The sequence below is a fragment of the Ammospiza nelsoni genome, chromosome 4, assembly GCF_027579445.1.
Source record: "Ammospiza nelsoni isolate bAmmNel1 chromosome 4, bAmmNel1.pri, whole genome shotgun sequence".
Lineage (NCBI taxonomy): Eukaryota > Metazoa > Chordata > Aves > Passeriformes > Passerellidae > Ammospiza > Ammospiza nelsoni.
The window spans coordinates 50,112,692-50,130,737 of NC_080636.1; the positions used below are offsets into that span (position 1 = coordinate 50,112,692).

Sequence of the window (18,046 nt, forward strand, 5' to 3'; positions counted from 1 at the left end):
TGCCAAAGTAAAGGCCAAGTGGCTAATGGAAACACAAAAACAACATCCAAGAGGGAGGAAAAATCAAAAGAGTTTCAAGTGCTGGAACCAGGTGGTCTGGGCTGCTTGGATTCAAGGGTGTTAAAAGAACTAGCTAATGAAACCTACACCTGGTTGTGCCATCCCAACCAGCCTGGTTTATCAGCAGTTAGCTAAGTAAAACCACAGCAAAGGTCCTGTTGCTTTGCCAGGCAGCTGGACCGTTTCCCTTGGGCCTGCCAGCTCCCTTATGGGAATATTTGGCTCTGGATTTGAGATGGAAGTCCCACCTCCAGAGGGGCTGCACAGACAAGCACATGCAAACAAGGCAAGGGAGTTATTCCAGCTCTTTGCAGTCACTGTCAGCCCCAAGGAAGATGATGGAATTTATGCATGAATAGGTATAGATGAACATTCTTCATAAGCACCAATGCCTTTATCATAATCTGCTGAAGGCCACCAGGGGTCTGAGTCACTGTGTACCCATTTGCCTTTCTTTTTGCCTTTTGCCATTTTTCTGTGGATATTTCTTTTTTTGCCTTGGCAGAAGCAACGCCATGGGGGTGAGTGCAGCTTCTACCCGATTTCTGAGGTAAGGTGCCTTCTGCACAGGGGAAGGAGAGCATATGGCCCACAGCGTGTTTATTTCTCAGCCAGGATTCTTTCAGGCTTGGCAAATTACACACTGCTTGCTGAGGAGCAACACAAGAGCCAAGTTCAAATTTCTAAAAATGAAAGATTTAATTCATCGCAGCACAGAGAAAATGATCTGAAAAACACCTGTAAGTGTGAAAAAATACCTTTTGTTTATGCTCAAACAAAACAACTAAGACGAAGTTTAAAAAAATTTCAGCTAGAGTAAAAAAAAATCTCTGCAGTCATCCACAGGAGACTTGAGGCAGCTTCTGCTAGGCATGAGCTAGAGCCAGGCTCCTCAAAATACCTCAACAAGCAGGGAGCTCCACGGGTCCAAGGGGATAATGTGGTACAGCTCAGGCCATTAGAAGGAAAGGGGCTGCCTGATAATGCAGAATGTTAACTTCTAGAGAGCTCCATTAGAGAGCATCTTTTTCTTACACTTTTGCTTTTTCCAAGCCCCTTATTTTTCCCTGTGTGTGCTTAGAAGCTTTTCTTTCTCTTACGTCATTTATTTTTATTGTGCCATTTTCCCTCTCTTCCCCCTTTTCATTGGCCCTGTGTGTTTGTTTAAACCATTTGCCTGCTTTCATCTTCCATTTTTCTTCTCTCCCTCTTTCCAGGAGCTCTCTAGCTGTGATTATCCTTACAATTCACATTAGCTTTCCTCCCTCCTGCTCCAGGATGGGCTTGAAGGAGGCATTGATTAAAGCTAAAACCTGCAGCAGGAAAATTTCTATCAGGCACCAGCTTCAGGGTCCAGTGGCTTCCATGAGCTCAGCTCTCACTTTTAGTTTTTCTCCAGGATCAGTTTCAAAGTCTCAGGAAATCTACAAGGACAGGGCTGAGCTGGCACTGAAATGGCAAGCCACAGCTCCTCTTGAGGGCTGAACTGTATCCTTGGAAGCCCTCGGCCCTGGGAGAAGGCAGCAGGGATGTGGCATGGAAAAGCTTTGGCACGGGCCAGGTTTTCACCTCCCTTCCCCTACCTTTTGCTCCCTGAAGGTTCCCTCTTGCTTTCTGAGTGCTAGACCACACTGTGGAATGCCATGGTGGCACAGCTTCACACAGCACTCCTTGAGTGGAGTAATTACAGCCTTCACAATATGCCTAAAATGTAAGGTTGGGCACTTCAGTGTTTCTTCAAATCCTCATCCTCTTCCCTGCCACCAGCCTTGCCTGAAAGCCAGTGCTCCTTTCTTTTTTATTTTCCTTTTTTTAAAGATATGGATGTAAAGAGGGTGTTTTGGTTTGAATTTGGGCTGATCCACTTTTTCTTCTTTCCTCTTAAAAATAATAATACCAATTAAAACTGCAATTGCAAGGAAAATAGTTATTTGAGATAAATTAATACTTTTCAGTGCACAAACCCACCCATTATATCCTTACACTCCATACCATGGTCTTATGGTGTGCTGGTGAAACTGGGGGTAAACAAAACTGATTTCCCCTGCAAAGGGGAAGAAGGGAGAGATCACCAGAGCTGTTATTTGCAAAAGAGAAAATGAAGCTGGTTTTATTGAGCTGGTTGAAGTTTAGTGGCGTTCTGTTGAAATGCCACATTCCTGAATCCGTCATTCCCGAATCCCTCAGGGGTTTGTGGAGTGGAACCCCTGGGCTGGAGCAGAAGGGGGTGTGTGGGGAGGTGCCAGCAAAGCCCCTTCTCCTCACAGGCTTTGAGAAGAACTTCTGCTGGCCTTCAGCTCTTAAAAAGTATTACAAAAACAGCTGCCCCTTTTAGAGCTCTTTGTTTCCTACTTCATCACCAGAAATGGAGACACTGGAAAATTCCTGTAAGAAAACAAAAATACACCAAAGTCTGACAGATCCTGTGTGTTCTGTGGGCAGAACAAACTGTATGGAAAACACAGGGAGGAGAGATGCAGGTGAAGAGAGGTGAAAGGAAAACAAATCAACTGCACGCAGAGGTCTGGTGTCAAACAGAGGGATCTTGTTTGCTCAGATACTGCATGAAAGACCATGGCAACCGGGGGCCTGGGGGGAGGAGAGGTCTGCAGCCCCTCCCTGAGGCTGGGTGACAGAGGAAATGGGTGAAGCAATCCGCTCTGCTGAGCCTGCTGCTGGAGCTGGAGCTGTGAGCCAGCGGATTCCATCCCTTCCTCCTAATCACTGCTTTTTCTGAGGCAAAAAGCACCCCCAGAAGTCTGAAATTCATGGATTTGTAATTTCCTTAGTCTGTCAGATGGTGCCATTCTGAGAAAGGTGGCTTTGCTGTGGGCAGTCTGATTTAGAGAGAGGATTAAGATCCCTGTGAGACGCAATAAGTCACAACATTACATTACAAAGAATCCAATAGAAATAATTCTGAGGGAGTGCAGGAATGTGCTTTCAGGCTGCTCTGAAAACACTGGCCAGAGATGATGTTTCACTGTGACCCAGTGTATGGAAATGGAGTCATATTTTTGATCCCAGTAATAGGCTGGAGATTCCCCTGGTTAACAGAGAGCCACGCACAGACACAGAGATATGCAGGCAGTGCCTGTGTTCCCAGCAGCAGCCCAGGGCTGTGCAGAGCAGGGCTGTTCATCAGCTCTGCACATCACCTTGAGCATCACACCCATCCCACTGCACTGGTGCTGTGTTTATCCACAAGGGCGTGCACTCTTCAAATGGTGGAGATCTGCCATTTCTGATAGGTAACAGAATCAGAGGGTAAAAATGTGATTCTTCTTTCTGATTTGAATCTGTATTCAGCTTCCAGCCCTTGTATCTGGTTTTGCCTTCTTCGCTGGATAAAAGAGCTCTTTAAGGAATTTCTTCCTTCATGAAGGTGTTTTTATCCACCATGGTCAAAAGCATCTGTCCGTTCTTTTTGTGGTAAGCTAAATGGATTGAGCTCTTTAAGTCACTCGCTGGCAGGCATTTTCTGCCACAAATCATTTTTTTGTCTATTTTTTCTGCTCTGACTCTAAAATGTAGATGTTTGATTGCATACATTTTTCAAGTGTCGTTCTTCTGATGCAGTGTGCAGGATAAGCTACCTCCTGGCTTCTATTTGCTTTTTATATTCAATATCCATTTGCTCAGATGACACAGAACAGCACAGAAAATTATGTTTGTTTGTCTGTTTTACACATTCCCAACCCTGCTCTCCAGTCTATGTCTCTTGCAGCTTGTTGGGCAGCGCTTTGCTCAGAGATGTGGAAAGCCCATCCTCTGTTGATTCCTGCCAGTAGCTGCCTGGAACAGCCCCCTTTTCCCTGAGGTGCCACTTTGGCCCCCTGGCCTTCAGCAGGAGCAGAGCTGGCTCTTCCAAATACACCAGTCTGTGCACAGAGGGATGGACAATGGGCAGGCCTGGGTGTCCCCACCTGGCTCCTGGGGCTTCAGCTGGTGTCGTTCTGCTTGTTCTGCAAGGAAATTGCGTGGTTGCTTTTGGCTGCAGTTGGGGGATTGAATGACATGTGCAAGGAATAAATCACTGCATGATAAGGAAGAGACACGAAAGATTTGAGACAAAGAGGAAAATCTCGTTTCCACTTCCCTTTGTTATCATTTTACTGTGCATAACTGTACATATCACACATATGTTACTCTGAGCTCCTGCAGAGTATTCCATCACTCCAGCAGAGCCCTGGAAATTCACTGGGAGGACACAGGATTTATCTTCCTGCTGCTTAACTAAGGATTGGCTTATCCACAGGGGGCAACTCCTGTGGAGGCATTAAGTGAGCAGTCAGATCCCTGCACAAGTTCATCTTGCCCTGCACCTGTCCAAACCTACAGGCCTGTCCAGGTGTGCTGCGCTGACCATTTGGAAATGCTGACCATTTGGAAATGCTGGCCATTTGGTCACATTCCAGCTCTGAGAACAGGCAGCTGTTTGGCTCCTTCAATCCCTGCTTTTGTTCCTAGGGGCCAAGCTCTTAATTCTGTCCTGGGCTGCCTTAAAAGTGGGCAGCTGAGGCTGCAGGGGCAGGAGGGCTGCCAGAGGCTGATGCAGGGCCTGAACCTGCTCTGTGTCACGGCTGAGGCCCTTGGCACCATTGTTCCTTTATGTTAGCAGCCCTTGGCCTCACCTGTGCCTGGGCGAGGGCCCTGCAGTGAGCTGCAGCACCGCTGCTCCCCGCTGGAATGCCTGTGCCTCTGCTGAGCCACGGCGAGCAGGAGAGAGCTGTCTGCAGCCTGAGAGCAGCACACAGCGGCTTTGCGTGGCGTTAAACAGAACCAGAGCGACAAGTGAGAAATCACATTGTACCACTTTCCCAGACAGCATGAGCTGAGAACACAATCTGTGTTTCCCCTTCCAGGGCATCTTGTCACTGTCCTCAGGGACCACCTGCTCACAGAGCAGCCTGGGCACAGGGCAGGAGCTGGGCAGTGCCCTTGCTGCTGCAGATCCCTGGAGTTGCAGGGTGAGCCAAGCTGTGTGCATGGGCACACCAGAGGGGTGAGATGCAGCCACAGGCTGGGGGCTGATGGGGGTGTCTGGAGTGCAGCAAGAGGCAGCAGTGCTGGTTGGTGGAGAGAGGAAAAGGCAGAGGGTGTAGGAAGGAGAAAGGGATAGTGAGGAATGAGGAGGAGGAGCAGGAAGGCTCAGGGTGCAGTAGGAGGATGAGGGAACAGTCAGGCAGAGCAGGAGCAAAGAGGGCTGTCAGTGAAGCTTGCATTAGTTTGGGTTTTAAGCTCTGTAAGTGTGAAGGTGCTGCACTCAGCCTGAGTTGTTTGACTCGGTGTTCAGGCCCTGTGTGAGGCTGCGTCTGGGTCTGGAGCTGCCGTGGCTCGCAGGAGGCAGCCCAGTGCTGCTCCCTCCGTGCCCAGCTCCTGCCACACTGCCAGGTGCCATCTCCCCTTGGAGCACAACAGCAGCAGTGCCAGCTGCAGGGCTACAGCTCTGGGGACAGAGCTCTGCTCCAGGGGCTGGGGAGCATTTTCCTGCAGACACTCTTTGCCTGGGCTGTGCTCTTACTTACAGGACACACAACGCAGAGCTGCTCCCAGTGATCTCAGAAGGGCCCTTCAGCATCAGTTGGGAAGAGTTTTTGCCAAGAACAAAAAGGAAAGGAGAAGAAATGTTCTAGGCAGGAGGGTGGTCTAGATGAAGTACTGGCTTTAAGAGCAACAGGAAGTTTTCATGATGTACCTTGAAATGACTGAACACACAACACTGGAAGTGACACCTGTGTGCTAATCTTCTATTTCCTTCAGCTGCTGCACAGTTCACCGGGCCCACGTCAGCTGGTGGGGCTCCTTTCAAAACTGTCTTCCTTTTAACCTCCAGCATTAATTTATAACATAATTCATCAGAGAATGGAGTGCTTTCTGTGTGGAGTGAGCTGTCCCTCAGCTGTACCTGTGTGTGCATTGGGAGCCAGGACAGGAGCTCTGTAGGAAGGTTTGTTTTTAGGCAATTCAGAGAGGACTTGGGCTGCAGCCCCAAAGGCAGCTGAGCACTGAAGCTCGCAGAGGAAGCTCCAAGGGATGTCACAGCATGCCCCTCGGCTCCGGGGGCCTCCCCCTCCTTTTTCTTCACCTTGTGGTGGCTGCAGCAAAGGCTCCATTATTTGGCAGCATGGCCTTGCTTTTGTCTATAAATGGAAGCAGTTGGCCATGATCCCAGTATAACACAGGATAGTCCTGTGCACCAGTTATGCAACTGGGAGCTTGATGACTTCATCAGAAGCTGGGGGAGGGCCAGGGGTGGTAGGAAAAGGCTTTTGCCATCAGCTCTGCTGGAGACAGCCAATAAATGTGTGTGTTCCTCCAAAGCAAAGCAAGCAGGAGCTCAGCGACAGGGGTGGGTTTGATGAAGGGTTTGGTGCAGGAGCAGCCGAGGGATCCTTAGTGATTCCTGGACCCCAGCTTGGGGCAGACCCAGCCACTGCTGCAGCCCTGGGCTTAGGGTGCTGCAGGGACCGTGCTGGACCAGGCTGTAAAATGCAAAGTGGGTGATGTGACGGGGGGAGAAGTAGAAAGAGGAACAGGGAGAGAACTTTCAAGCCAATATAGATGTTAAAAGGGAAAGAACCTAAATGTTGGAGAGCTGCCTTTCAGTAGAGCCCTTCAGGGAGTATCTGTGAAAAGTAGAGATGTGGACAAATTGTATTTGTTATTTCCGTGGGAGAGTCCTTGAAAACCTGACCCTCATGCAGAAAGGCTGACCCTCATTTCCCAAGGTACACTCCAGCATTGAACTTAACCCTTTCCCTGAGTGGGTGGCGTGGGTGCTGCAAGATGCCCTTTCTGTACACCCAGATCACACAGTGATGGCAGAACTCAAAAGCCAGCGAGGCAGGTGAATCCGGACCTCACCCTGGCAGGCCTTGCACAGAGGATGCTAAAGCGATACAGGTCCTTTCCATCGAGTTGGTGGCTTTGAATAAGTACCTGCCGTCTCTATTCATCGGTTAAAGAGGTTCTACGGGCTCTTATCACCCGAGATAGGGACCGGGCCCGCAGTTTGCAAACACGGCATCGAGAGCGGCGCGGTGCGAGCCGGGCCCCCAGCGAGCGCTGGCGGTGAGGCCGGTTTGCCCGGGACAGCCGGCCTGGGGCAGGGGGGTCCGGAGAGCCCCGGGAATGCTCCGGAGGCCGGCAGCGAGTCCCGGGAACGCTCCCGAGGCCCCGGGAAGCGGCGGCACCGCTCGGCTCCACTCGGGCCGGGCCGCGGGTCAGCAGCGCCACCTGCCGGCAGCGCCGGGACACCGCTCCGTTTTCCTTCCTTTTCCTTCCTTTCCTTCCTTTCCTTCCTTCCTTCCTTCCTTCCTTCCTTCCTTCCTTCCTTCCTTCCTTCCTTCCTTCCTTCCTTCCTTCCTTCCTTCCTTCCTTCCTTCCTTCCTTCCTTCCTTCCTTCCTTCCTTCCTTCCTTCCTTCCTTCCTTCCTTCCTTCCTTCCTTCCTTCCTTCCTTCCTTCCTTCCTTCCTTCCTTCCTTCCTTCCTTCCTTCCTTCCTTCCTTCCTTCCTTCCTTCCTTCCTTCCTTCCTTCCTTCCTTCCTTCCTTCCTTCCTTCCTTCCTTCCTTCCTTCCTTCCTTCCTTCCTTCCTTCCTTCCTTCCTTCCTTCCTTCCTTCCTTCCTTCCTTCCTTCCTTCCTTCCTTCCTTCCTTCCCTCCCTCCCTCCCTCCCTCCCTCCCTCCCTCCCTCCCTTCGGGACGTGCATGGGATTTCCCTCCCTCCTGACCTTTCCTCAGTGCTTTTCCCAGCACTAAAAGGCAGCAAATTGGATTCAGAACACGAAGAGAGAGTGGGGTGTGTGCAGGGAAGGCGCTTGCCCTGATTCCTCCCAGCCACACACACTGGTGCAGTGCTGCAGGATGGAAATCTTGAATAAAGACATAAAGGAGTTAAATCCTGAGGTTCTGGAGAGGAATTAGTGCTGCCAGCTCCCACTGTTCATTTGTGTGTGCCCAACACCTTGGCTCCTCAATCCAGGAGGCCATGGTAAATTGCTATGTTAAATGAAGAGAGGGAAATGGAAAGGAAGAGAAAATATAACATTCTACTTGAGAAAGGAGAAAAAGTTTAGAAAAACATTGCTCTGAAGCAGGAAAAAAACTTAGCTCACAACTTCATTGTTTCACTAGCAATTAATTATAAAATGCTCCTGCTTTACTTGAGGGGCTTTGAATTCCAGGAGAAAAGGGGAACCTATTCCCTGTGGGGAGCAATCCATGGTTTGTTCTCCAAGCTCCAGGCTTCACACACAGCCTGTGTGCCACCTCAGCCTGGAGAGCTGCATTCCCTGCCTGTGCAGCAGCCAGTAATGAGGCATTCCCTGTCTCTGTCTCTGTGCACAGGAGCACCGGGCAGTACAGTAACAATGCATTCCCTGTCTCTGTCTCTGTGCACAGGAGCACCAGGCGGGAGTGCCGCGGCCCCTGCAGCCGGCGGGCTCCAGCAGCATGGGCACAGGCTCCAGACCCGGGGGACACTTCCTGGGCAGCCAGCCCCAGGCAGCCCTCATGAAGCAGATGCTGATGGAGCAGAGGGCGCAGCTCCACGTGATGGAGCAGCAGAAGCAGCAGTTTCTCCGGGAGCAGAGACAGCAGCAGCAGCAGCAGATCCTGGCGGAGCAGGTACGGTATCCATCTGACTCCAGTGCATCTGGCACCAGCTCTTCCTTCTAGATTTGGGAATTATCTCTGTGGGTCCTATCAGGGTATTTCAGCAATGCTTGTCAAAGAAGAGGCAACAATCAGCCCTACCATTAGCTTGGCAAATATTACCCGTTTTTCCAATAGTCACGTTGGATTTTAGGCACTGGAAAAGTTAGCTCTTAACCTGGCATCTAGTGGTGCACTTAGTCCAGCAGAGGCAGACTCAGCTGCAGTTACAGTCACAGGTCCTCTCTCCTGCATTTGGCAGTCACCACTCCCCAAATATCATTCACTGAAGCACAAGAGGGAATGTGCCTTAGTAATCCCTTTCTGTTTTGGCTCAGGAATGCTCCAAGGCCGCAGTGCTTGGGTCAGGATGCAATAATGCTTGCAGCTGAGTGTTAAAAGTGCAGACATGGAGCAAAGCCTTGCACCAGGAGCACAAGCCTCTAGACCTTGGCAGGGCTGAGGGAAAGAAGGTGTGTGTGTGTGGCTATAGCTGCCCTTAGACCTAGATGGGCAAAGTTAATTTATATCCCTCCCTCTCCTTTCTGCCTGAAGACAGTTCAGCTCGTGCTGTAGAGGTCAGGGTGAAATGGCTGTAAGCAAGGAGTGATGATGATGTTGGCCTCAGTGCATGTTCCTTTTTGAGCCAAAAAGAGTCTGAGTGCTGAGGAGCCCAGGTGCTTTGAGGAGGACTCCAGATGACTGCCTGTCTCTCCAGAACACCTCACCAAATAAGAACCACTGCAGGTTCTGCAGTTTTGCCACCAGCCTGTTAATTAATTAATCATCTCTTCCTCTTCTGCTTTGTTTCTGTCCTTCATTTTCAGCAGATGCAGCAGCAGTCACATTTGCCTCGGCAGCATCTGCATCAGCAGCGAAGCCCATATCCAGTGCAACAGGTCAACCAATTCCAAGGTAAAAGTCCAGCTGTTTTTCCTGTTTTAGAGTCAATGCCCTAAAGGTAGCAAATGTGTGAAGGCTTGTGCAGTTTGTGACTACCAGGTTTAAAGCAGTGTGCCAGAAGAGGAATACAGGCTGTTGCACACACCACGTATTTTACCAAAGACAAATGCCCAAGTCTGCATATTCAGTTAAGTTTGTATTTTCCTTTCCGCTCTCTTCAGTGAAAACTGCTTGCTTTTTCTTTTTTTTCCCCCTTTTTTCCCCCCCTTTTTTTTAATGACATTTGTTTTGCCTCTTTAACATCCAGATGTCATGGATACATTCATAGATTTATCTTGTTGACCTCTACTCTTAGGAGTTTTTTCCTGGTAGCATTTCTGAGTGTATCTTGGTTTTGCCCCTCCTTCATTCCCCACTTTATCTAATTCAACGAGCAGAGAATTTAAGAGAGGTCATCCTTATCCAGAGAAGGGACTGATAAATGTCAGGTGTGGGAAACACAGTAAAATATATGAGATGTAAATAGAAGGTTTTTTAAATGATCTCAAAAGAAGCACAAGTATTATTTTGATGTGCTCCTAGGTAACTGAAGGATGTAAGTGCACTCATTTTGGCTTAGGAAAAGAAGTTAATTCTGAGCTTTTTAGGTGAAAAGCATCAGCTGAAGTCTTCACTAACCATGATTTCTATATAGACATGAAATGAACACACACTTGTGCAGTATATTCATGGTAATACCATGTAGATGCAACAGAAAACAAGGGAGGCAGTTCTGGACATTCCACATTGCCATTCTGGTTCCCAGGATGTGAACAGGCAGCCACATCTTCTGCTGGCATATATCAGGGTTGCCTCTTCTAATCACATCCTCATTTTTATCTTTGGCACCATAAGTTCTGTATGGAATTACTTTTTTCCCCAACAATTCATTTCCAAAATCAAGAAGTGTGAGTGCACAGCCATCCACTGAGATGCATACATACAATCTCTCTGCACTCATGCTTCTTTGAAACACTGCCTTTGCATGTATTATTTAAAATAAAGAGAGAAGAGTTTAGGCTAATCTGACAGAGCAATGAGTTCATTTTCATAAATGAACTAATTTAAATAGTTCACCATTTCTTCCTTTTTAGTCACATGAATGTAATCCAGTGCAGTAGGTTATGTGTAAATGAGACCAGAAGGTGGCCTAAAACCTTGGCATCTGTTGCAACTCTCATTTAACTACTCCTTGTCTGATCTCCTGTCACTTATGCCACGTACAGTAGTTAACAAAAGTAGTATATGAGCCTCTTGCTGTTAGTGACTCTTTTGGAGCTTTTCAACTGTCATTCTCAATTAAAAAATAGCTAAAGATGCATTAAGATTTTTACATTATCTGTATCTTAAGCACTTGCTCGAGTCATCATAAAAAGACTTTTTCTAATCATGAAAGGAGCTGATCTAAGTTAAGAAAAATGGGAACCCCAGTGCCAATCATTAAGAAAGCAGTTTGATAGCCTGAATAAAGTAAAAGCTGCCACTACACATGGCCTGTTCCAGTGAGATCCAGATGGTCTCACTTCACGCTACAAAATGTTTCATTTCCAGCTGTGTGCTGGAGCTAAAAGCATCCACCAGAAGCTTGTGGTGCTGCAGAAAATGGAGTTGTAGCCACCCTCTGTTATATAATAGAATTACATGTATAGAAATGGTGCTTCCTTTATCCACCTGTTTCTCATGGAAACCAAGCCAACATCAATAACAGGGGCCAGTGTTCTGTTGTCTGCCACTGAGGGACAACCAATAGGAGCTGATTTAAGAACATTCAGATTCTGTTGTACAGTTCTGAACCCTTAAGCAATGATTTCATATTTACACCTGGCATTTAATAATTTGGGCCTGCAGAAGTTGTGTGCCTCAGACACTCTGAGCTTCACCTGCCGAGTGTTGTATTTAGTCAGTGACTCAAATCTGCAGAATCTGACTATTTAGTTAGTGACTCTGACTGGTGTATTTGGTAGTGACTCAAATCCACAATGGACCCATGGTGTAATCTGAGCTCCAGGTAACTGTCTTTATTTAAAGATAGTAAATATAGAAGCATATTGGCTTCCCAGAAATCAATAGCTCTCCCCTACCCCTGAAAGTAAGACACAAGCATGGTTAAGTTATCTGTCATGGTGTGGAATTTAACAAGGCTAGGATCTTCTGGTTTCCCATCACTGGCCTAAGGTGAAGTAAAATGTGCTTATAGTATTGATTCACTAATACACTCTCCCTGCTTTAAATGTCCACAAAAACCCGATTTTTCTTCTTTCCATAGAATTAATCAGTAGCTATGCTATAGAAAATCCATTCATTAATGCCTCCTGAGCTATTAAAAGAATTGATTGGCCTTCTGAGACTGACATTTCCATTTTCAAGGCTTAGTTTTGAACGACAATGGAGATATTTAAAGGAAAGCTTCAAATGGTAAAGTGAAGTTCAGCTGCTTCAAAGAAGACCAGTGGAAGTTTTTCCGTTTGCTTACTAGAAGCTGAATTAGGTGTAGCTGAAGAAGATAAGTGCTGCTGAGGATGCTCCTACAGATTGTCTCTTATGCAAAAGTGCGTTAATTAAGATTTGTAGGTCTGTGGGCTTTTCCTTACCTTCCTCCCTTTTTGGTGCAGGTTCACCCCAGGATATGGTGGCTGTGAGGAACCAGGTAGCCCTGCAGAGCATGAGAACATCCCGAATGATGGCCCAGAACGCGAGCATGATGGCCATGGGTGCCTCCCAGAGCTCCAGCACGCTGCTCACCACAGCAGGCCAGTCGGATATGGGAGTGACTCCTTACAGCAACGCCTCTGCCAGCCAGCCAGGAATGTACAGCATCAGCACGGGCATGAGCCAAGTGTTGCAGCACCCAAACCAAAGCGGCATGAACCTGGCGCAGAGCACGGGCCAGGGAGCACGGCAGGCTGCCTCTGGACAAGCAGTGGGAATGGTTGGAAGTTTTGGTCAGAACATGCTGGTGAACTCTGCTCTTCCCCAGCATCAGCAGCAGATGAAAGGACCTGTGGGCCAGGGCTTGCCGAGGCCGCAAGCGCCACGACTTCAGAACCTGATGGGGCCTGTCCCTCAGGGAGCACAGAGCTGGCAGCAGCGAGGCCTGCACGGCGTACCTGGCAGGACTAGTGGCGACATGGGGCCCTTCAGCAACGGCCCCGCGTACACCGTGCCAGCGGGGCAGCCGCGGGTGCCCAAGCAGCACTTCCCTCAGGGCCTCAGCCAGACTGTCATGGACTCGAGCGGCACCGTGAGGGCCGTGAACCCAGCCCTGGGGAGGCCACTGCTGCAGCCCCTGCCCGGGCAGCAGGCAGGCAGCCAGGCCAGGCCCATGGGGATGCCAGCAATGAGCCAAGGGGTGCCTGCCATGCCGGGCTTCAGCCAGCCCCCAACGCAGCAAATGCCAGCTGGAACCTTTGCTCAGAGCAGCCAAGGCCCGGCCTATGAGAGGAATCCCACTCAGGACATATCTTACAACTACAGTAATGGAGGAGCAGGGGGGTCATTCTCCAGTTTAGCAGAGGGCACAGACCTTGTGGACTCCATTATCAAAAGCGGACCAGGGGATGAGTGGATTCAAGAACTTGATGAGTTGTTTGGAAACCCCCAGTGAATGGGATTGTATAGTCTGGAGCTTTGGTTATGTTTTGTTATGTTTGAACAAGCAAAGAGGAAGTCAGATGTTCTTCCCATCCCTGCATTGTTGGTTTTTCTGTTGGTTTGGGGTTATTTTGGGGTGTTTTTGTTTTTAACTGTGCAAACCGAGCTGATCTGTAGCCAACTTTGGAAGATTCAGGGGACGATGAAAACATCAACATCCCAAAACTGTCACCAAGCAATCCTTGTTGCGTGGCAGTGCCCACTCTCTGTGTGTATGTGTGTGTGTGTGTGTGTGTGTGTGTGTGTCAGAATGGAGAAACTGGAAAAGCCAGCTGATGTGTGTGGCTGGGAAGATTCCTTCTCCCCCCACTCAAAACAAGGCTTCATTGCACAGTAGTGAGGGGGGTCCTGGTATGTCCCATCTCTTCTGACTGTGCACATTGCAGCTTCCAGGGAAGCAGAGGGAAGAGCTGGGAGCAAAGCCTGCAGACACTCAGGGGTGATTGCACAGCCCTGGTCAGAAATGGGGCAAGCAGGTCTGGGGCAGCCATGGCCAGGCCAATGGGGCTGGCTGGGCTGTCCTGAGGAAATGCACAACACTCACATGGCAAACCTAAACAGTCACAGGGAGGTCACCGTTTTCACTGCACAGTGATAAACCCCACTGCAAGTGCAGAAGAACATAAATCTGGCAGTGTTGTGAGGGCAGATTGATTATGTGACTGCTGCTGGGGACAGCCCAGTGCTGGGTTAACTTAATTAACTGCTTAGTCCCCTTGGGACTTGAAATAATGTTTCCCAAGCCAGAGCACTTGGCATGGCCCAGCTGTCTGGGCTGCTGAAGGGCTGAGAGGTACCAAGGGGCATTAGAAGAGCTCCTCACTGGTGTCTCCCTCTGCTTCCTCCCCAAGGTGCTCTCAGTTCCCTCCCTTCCCCTCCTGCTCCTGCAGTGTGAAGCCAGCTGAGCTGGCTGCGCTTTGTTATCAGGCAAGCCACAGAGGCCAGGCAGGGGAGGATAAAACAGGCATGAGAAAACACACAGGGAGGGTTTGGCACACAGGAAGACCTTCTCCTCCCCTCTTGAAAAGCCCAGGTTTGGCAGGTAGCACTACCCCATGGTGTCTGGGCTCTCGATGTGATACATTCAGTTTTAAACAGATGTTTGGTCTAATCTCTCTGGTTTGCTGGAATAAAATTCACTGCTGTATTTGAAGAACAGGAGTCAGTGAGGGACTACTGTAAAGAACATTCATGAGTGGGTAAAATAATTGATATTGCAAGCATGGGATCTGCCCCAATAAGGTTTTAGATAATAAGGATGTATCACTGTCTCCACTGTTTGGACCTGTGATGAAGTTGTTATAGATCTCACACAACACTGAAGTCACCAGCCATTCTGAGTGTGTACAGCAGGTTCCCAAACTGCAGTTGGAGGCTGTTTTCTGGAACCTATTACCTCTGTAGTGTTTTCAGCTGAGGGCTGCGTATCAGATTATGTAGTTGTGCATATAAAAAATGTTAACATGACACACAGTCCAGAGCTGTAGCACCCTGTGGCCCAGTGCTGGCCTCTGAGAGCCATGAGCTGTGCTCTGCAGCAGTGTGCCAGTGCCAGTCCCAATTCCCCAGCTCCTGGTCACCTCCCTTTGTGCTGTTCTCCCTGGCCACAGCAGTGCCAAGAGTTGAGCCCCTGAGTTCCAGGGAGGCTGAGGGCCTTGGCACTGGGCACTTTCATGTCCTGCCTTTCCCCGTGGAGCACAGACAGGCATCACATTAAAGAGGGAGAGCAGATGAGTCTGATCTCTGTGCCCCCTTGAGGCTCCCTTTTGAGCAATTTCCCTTGCTGGGCTTGCCTAGTGGGGGGAATCACCTGTTCTGAGTGCTGCGACGCAGCAGGACAAGCTGCATTTTTAATGTGCTAAAGGTGAGCCACCAATCCAACCTGCCCTGGCTGCTACATTTTTTAAAATGGCTTTAATCTCATCTCTTTTAGCTGACCCCTTTATAAAATACAGCACAAGGGCCAATCCCAGCTCCTGCTGAGGATGATGAGCATGATTAGCATGCCTGCTGCTTCAGTAGGAGCCAGGTTGGGCCCTGATTCAGTGGAAGGGAGCACCAGGAGAGTTTTTGGTTCATCCTGTGGGTCAGCATCTCCTGGGCAGACTGGAAGGGACAGGCAGACCCTGGGAGGAGCCCACCAGGGCTCACCTCCCAGCACAGAGGGGGAAAGGGGAACAGAAACACACACCCACCACACAGCCGCCAATGCAAGCCCGTGTGCACCGGGGAGATACAGGCCCTGGTGATGAATGGTGGTCAAGGCGAGTCTCTGTTGTCTTTGTAAAGCTTCCTCCAAATACTCCACATTGGCATCAAGTACTAGAGAACAGATTTTATTAGATTCGGGTTGATTGGTTTTTTTTTTTTTCCTTTCTTACTATGGTGCTGATGTACATGTAATGTTTTAAAAGAAGTCACTTGTAAATATGTTTTTACAATTCTACAGATATCACTGGGTCTACTATCTGTAAAATATATACATATAAATATATATATAAATATATATATATACTGTTTGTTTAAAATAGAGTATTTTTATTTCATTCCTTGACTCATCCTTACTGCAGTGGTATTGCACTTCAGATGACATCTAATTACTAATTTGTACTGTATCCCTGACAGCAACTTGCTCCATTTTATTCAGACTTTTCTAGTTTTCTGGTTTTACTTTGTACATTAAGCATTGCTTATTTCCTTTTGAGACCTGTACAGAGTCTGAAAACATAGAAAAACACCTGATGTTGCTTTTAAAGAAAAAGAAACAAAACAAAAAACAAAAGAAACAAAACAAAAAACCAACCAAACAAATAAAAGATGGTTATATGAGTCATATACCTGGTGTATATGGATCATGTCTTGCGCCTCAGTGAGCAATCTTGCATGGAGGGGAGGGAAGCTGCATGGAGGTGGGTCTGAATCAGCAAAAATAGGGAGTGGGGAGGTGCTTCCAGGAGGGAAACAAGGTGGTGACGAGGTGGGGAGGGAGAAGGGAAATGCGTAGCTGGACAGAAAAGTTGGAGAAAACAGGAAAACTGGAGAAGGATAAAGACACAGGCTTAGGGTAATTCCCTATCACCTACCACTGCAACAGTGTGAGAATTGTGTTGTCAGAAGCCTTTAGGAACGTGCACGTAGATCTGTTGGACATGTTGGACGTGTATTGCCTGTCCATACATGGGGAGAGGAGGTAAGGCGAGGAAGAGAAAAGAAGAGAAGAGAAGAGAAGAGAAGAGAAGAGAAGAGAAGAGAAGAGAAGAGAAGAGAAGAGAAGAGAAGAGAAGAGAAGAGAAGAGAAGAGAAGAGAAGAGAAGAGAAGAGAAGAGAAGAGAAGAGAAGAGAAGAGAAGGTAAAAAACATCAAAGCACTATAACAGGTAAGCTTGGAATAATTTCAGAGGCAAAGAAAGACCCATTTGAATCAGTAGATGGGCTTTGGACCTCCTCTAGTCTGTATTTTGGCTCCGTTACATAGTTTGGAGCAAAGCACGTGCCCACAAGGTGAGCATCAAAACTCTTCTCTCTCCTGGCCCGCAGCACATGCACATTCCAACTTGGGCTTCTGCTCTAACACCCAGCCCTCTGCCCTGAGGGCTGCCAGACCCATTGCATTCAATTATAATCACTTTTCACTGCCAGCCCTTGGCTCTCAGCCCAGCTGCAGACCACAGCCTGGAGCTGTTAACCTGCATCCAGTTGGGAACCTCTTACCTTCCTTTCACAGACTGGACAGAACCATGGAAGTACTTGTACAGCATACCCCAAAAGGAAGCTAATTCTAAGAAAGAAAAGATTAATATGGTGGGGGAAAACAAAAAAAAAAAAAAAAAAAAAACCAAAAAAAAAAAAAAACCAAAAAAAAAAAAAAAAAGAGGATTGTAGACAGTTAACCACTCTAGTTATGTTTTCTAGTTATATTGCTTTGGAAATTTTTACAGCTACCCATAACTTGGGAAGTTACCTTGGGAAAGAATAATTCAAAAGAGATACAAGTATTCTTACACAGTCACTGCAAGAGGCTCTTTATATGGGTTTACAGATAGGGGTGGATGTAGGACTGCCCAAAATATCCAAAAGCATTCCTTCAAAGGGACATCTCAAGAACGGACAGGAATCCTAATCCGCCCAGTTTGGTCATTATCCCAGGAACAGGACAGTGGGTGGAAGCACTGTGGCTTGACCCAGCTCTGTCATTTTGTATTATTATGGCAGTTTGTGCTAAGGGGGGTGTTTGTTTTGGGAAGAGAATCCTGTTTATGTTGTTAATAACCTGCTTTGCATTTATATAGCAGCTTTTATCCAAGGACTGGGAAGGAAGCTGTAGTGAAGTCAGCTTTCTGACCTCCCTGAGGGAAGAGAATAAAGTCACCTCCACTTGATTGATGGCAGGGTATGGAGGTCAGTTGTGTTATCCAGGACGAAGCAGTGCTTGTTAATTTTGTGGTTTGAACCTCTGTGTGTGTATTTTAGAGCTTTCACTGTGTGCTGGATTAACTCCTGTAAATATACCTGTGGGACACAGCTGAAACATTACTTCAAGGGAAAGTTATCATGATCTTTCATTTCTCACATGTGACAGCACCTGTGTTGCTGGCTAGCAGTTGTGATCTTCCCTGATTCAAGTATCTGTCCATGAGCACATGTATTATTTCATATCATTTTGTTGACTTAAGTGGTGCTTCTTTGGATTTGCAGTGGAGATGGGACTGTAAGAAAGCCCCAAACAAAAAATGAATGGT

At 48.0% G+C, this 18,046-nt stretch overlaps 1 protein-coding gene across 1 annotated transcript in view; it reads left to right on the forward strand.

The window, feature by feature from the left end:
• The window catches only part of MAML3 (mastermind like transcriptional coactivator 3), a 157,690-nt gene extending 142,429 nt beyond the window's left edge, over positions 1-15,261 (forward strand). Inside the window, exons 3-5 of the mRNA XM_059470612.1 lie at positions 8,464-8,688; positions 9,546-9,630; positions 12,270-15,261. Coding sequence (XP_059326595.1) covers positions 8,464-8,688; positions 9,546-9,630; positions 12,270-13,261 — 1,302 coding nt within the window. The 3' untranslated portion in view covers positions 13,262-15,261. The remainder of the gene's footprint in view (positions 1-8,463; positions 8,689-9,545; positions 9,631-12,269) is intronic.
• The last annotated feature ends 2,785 nt before the right edge of the window (positions 15,262-18,046 follow it).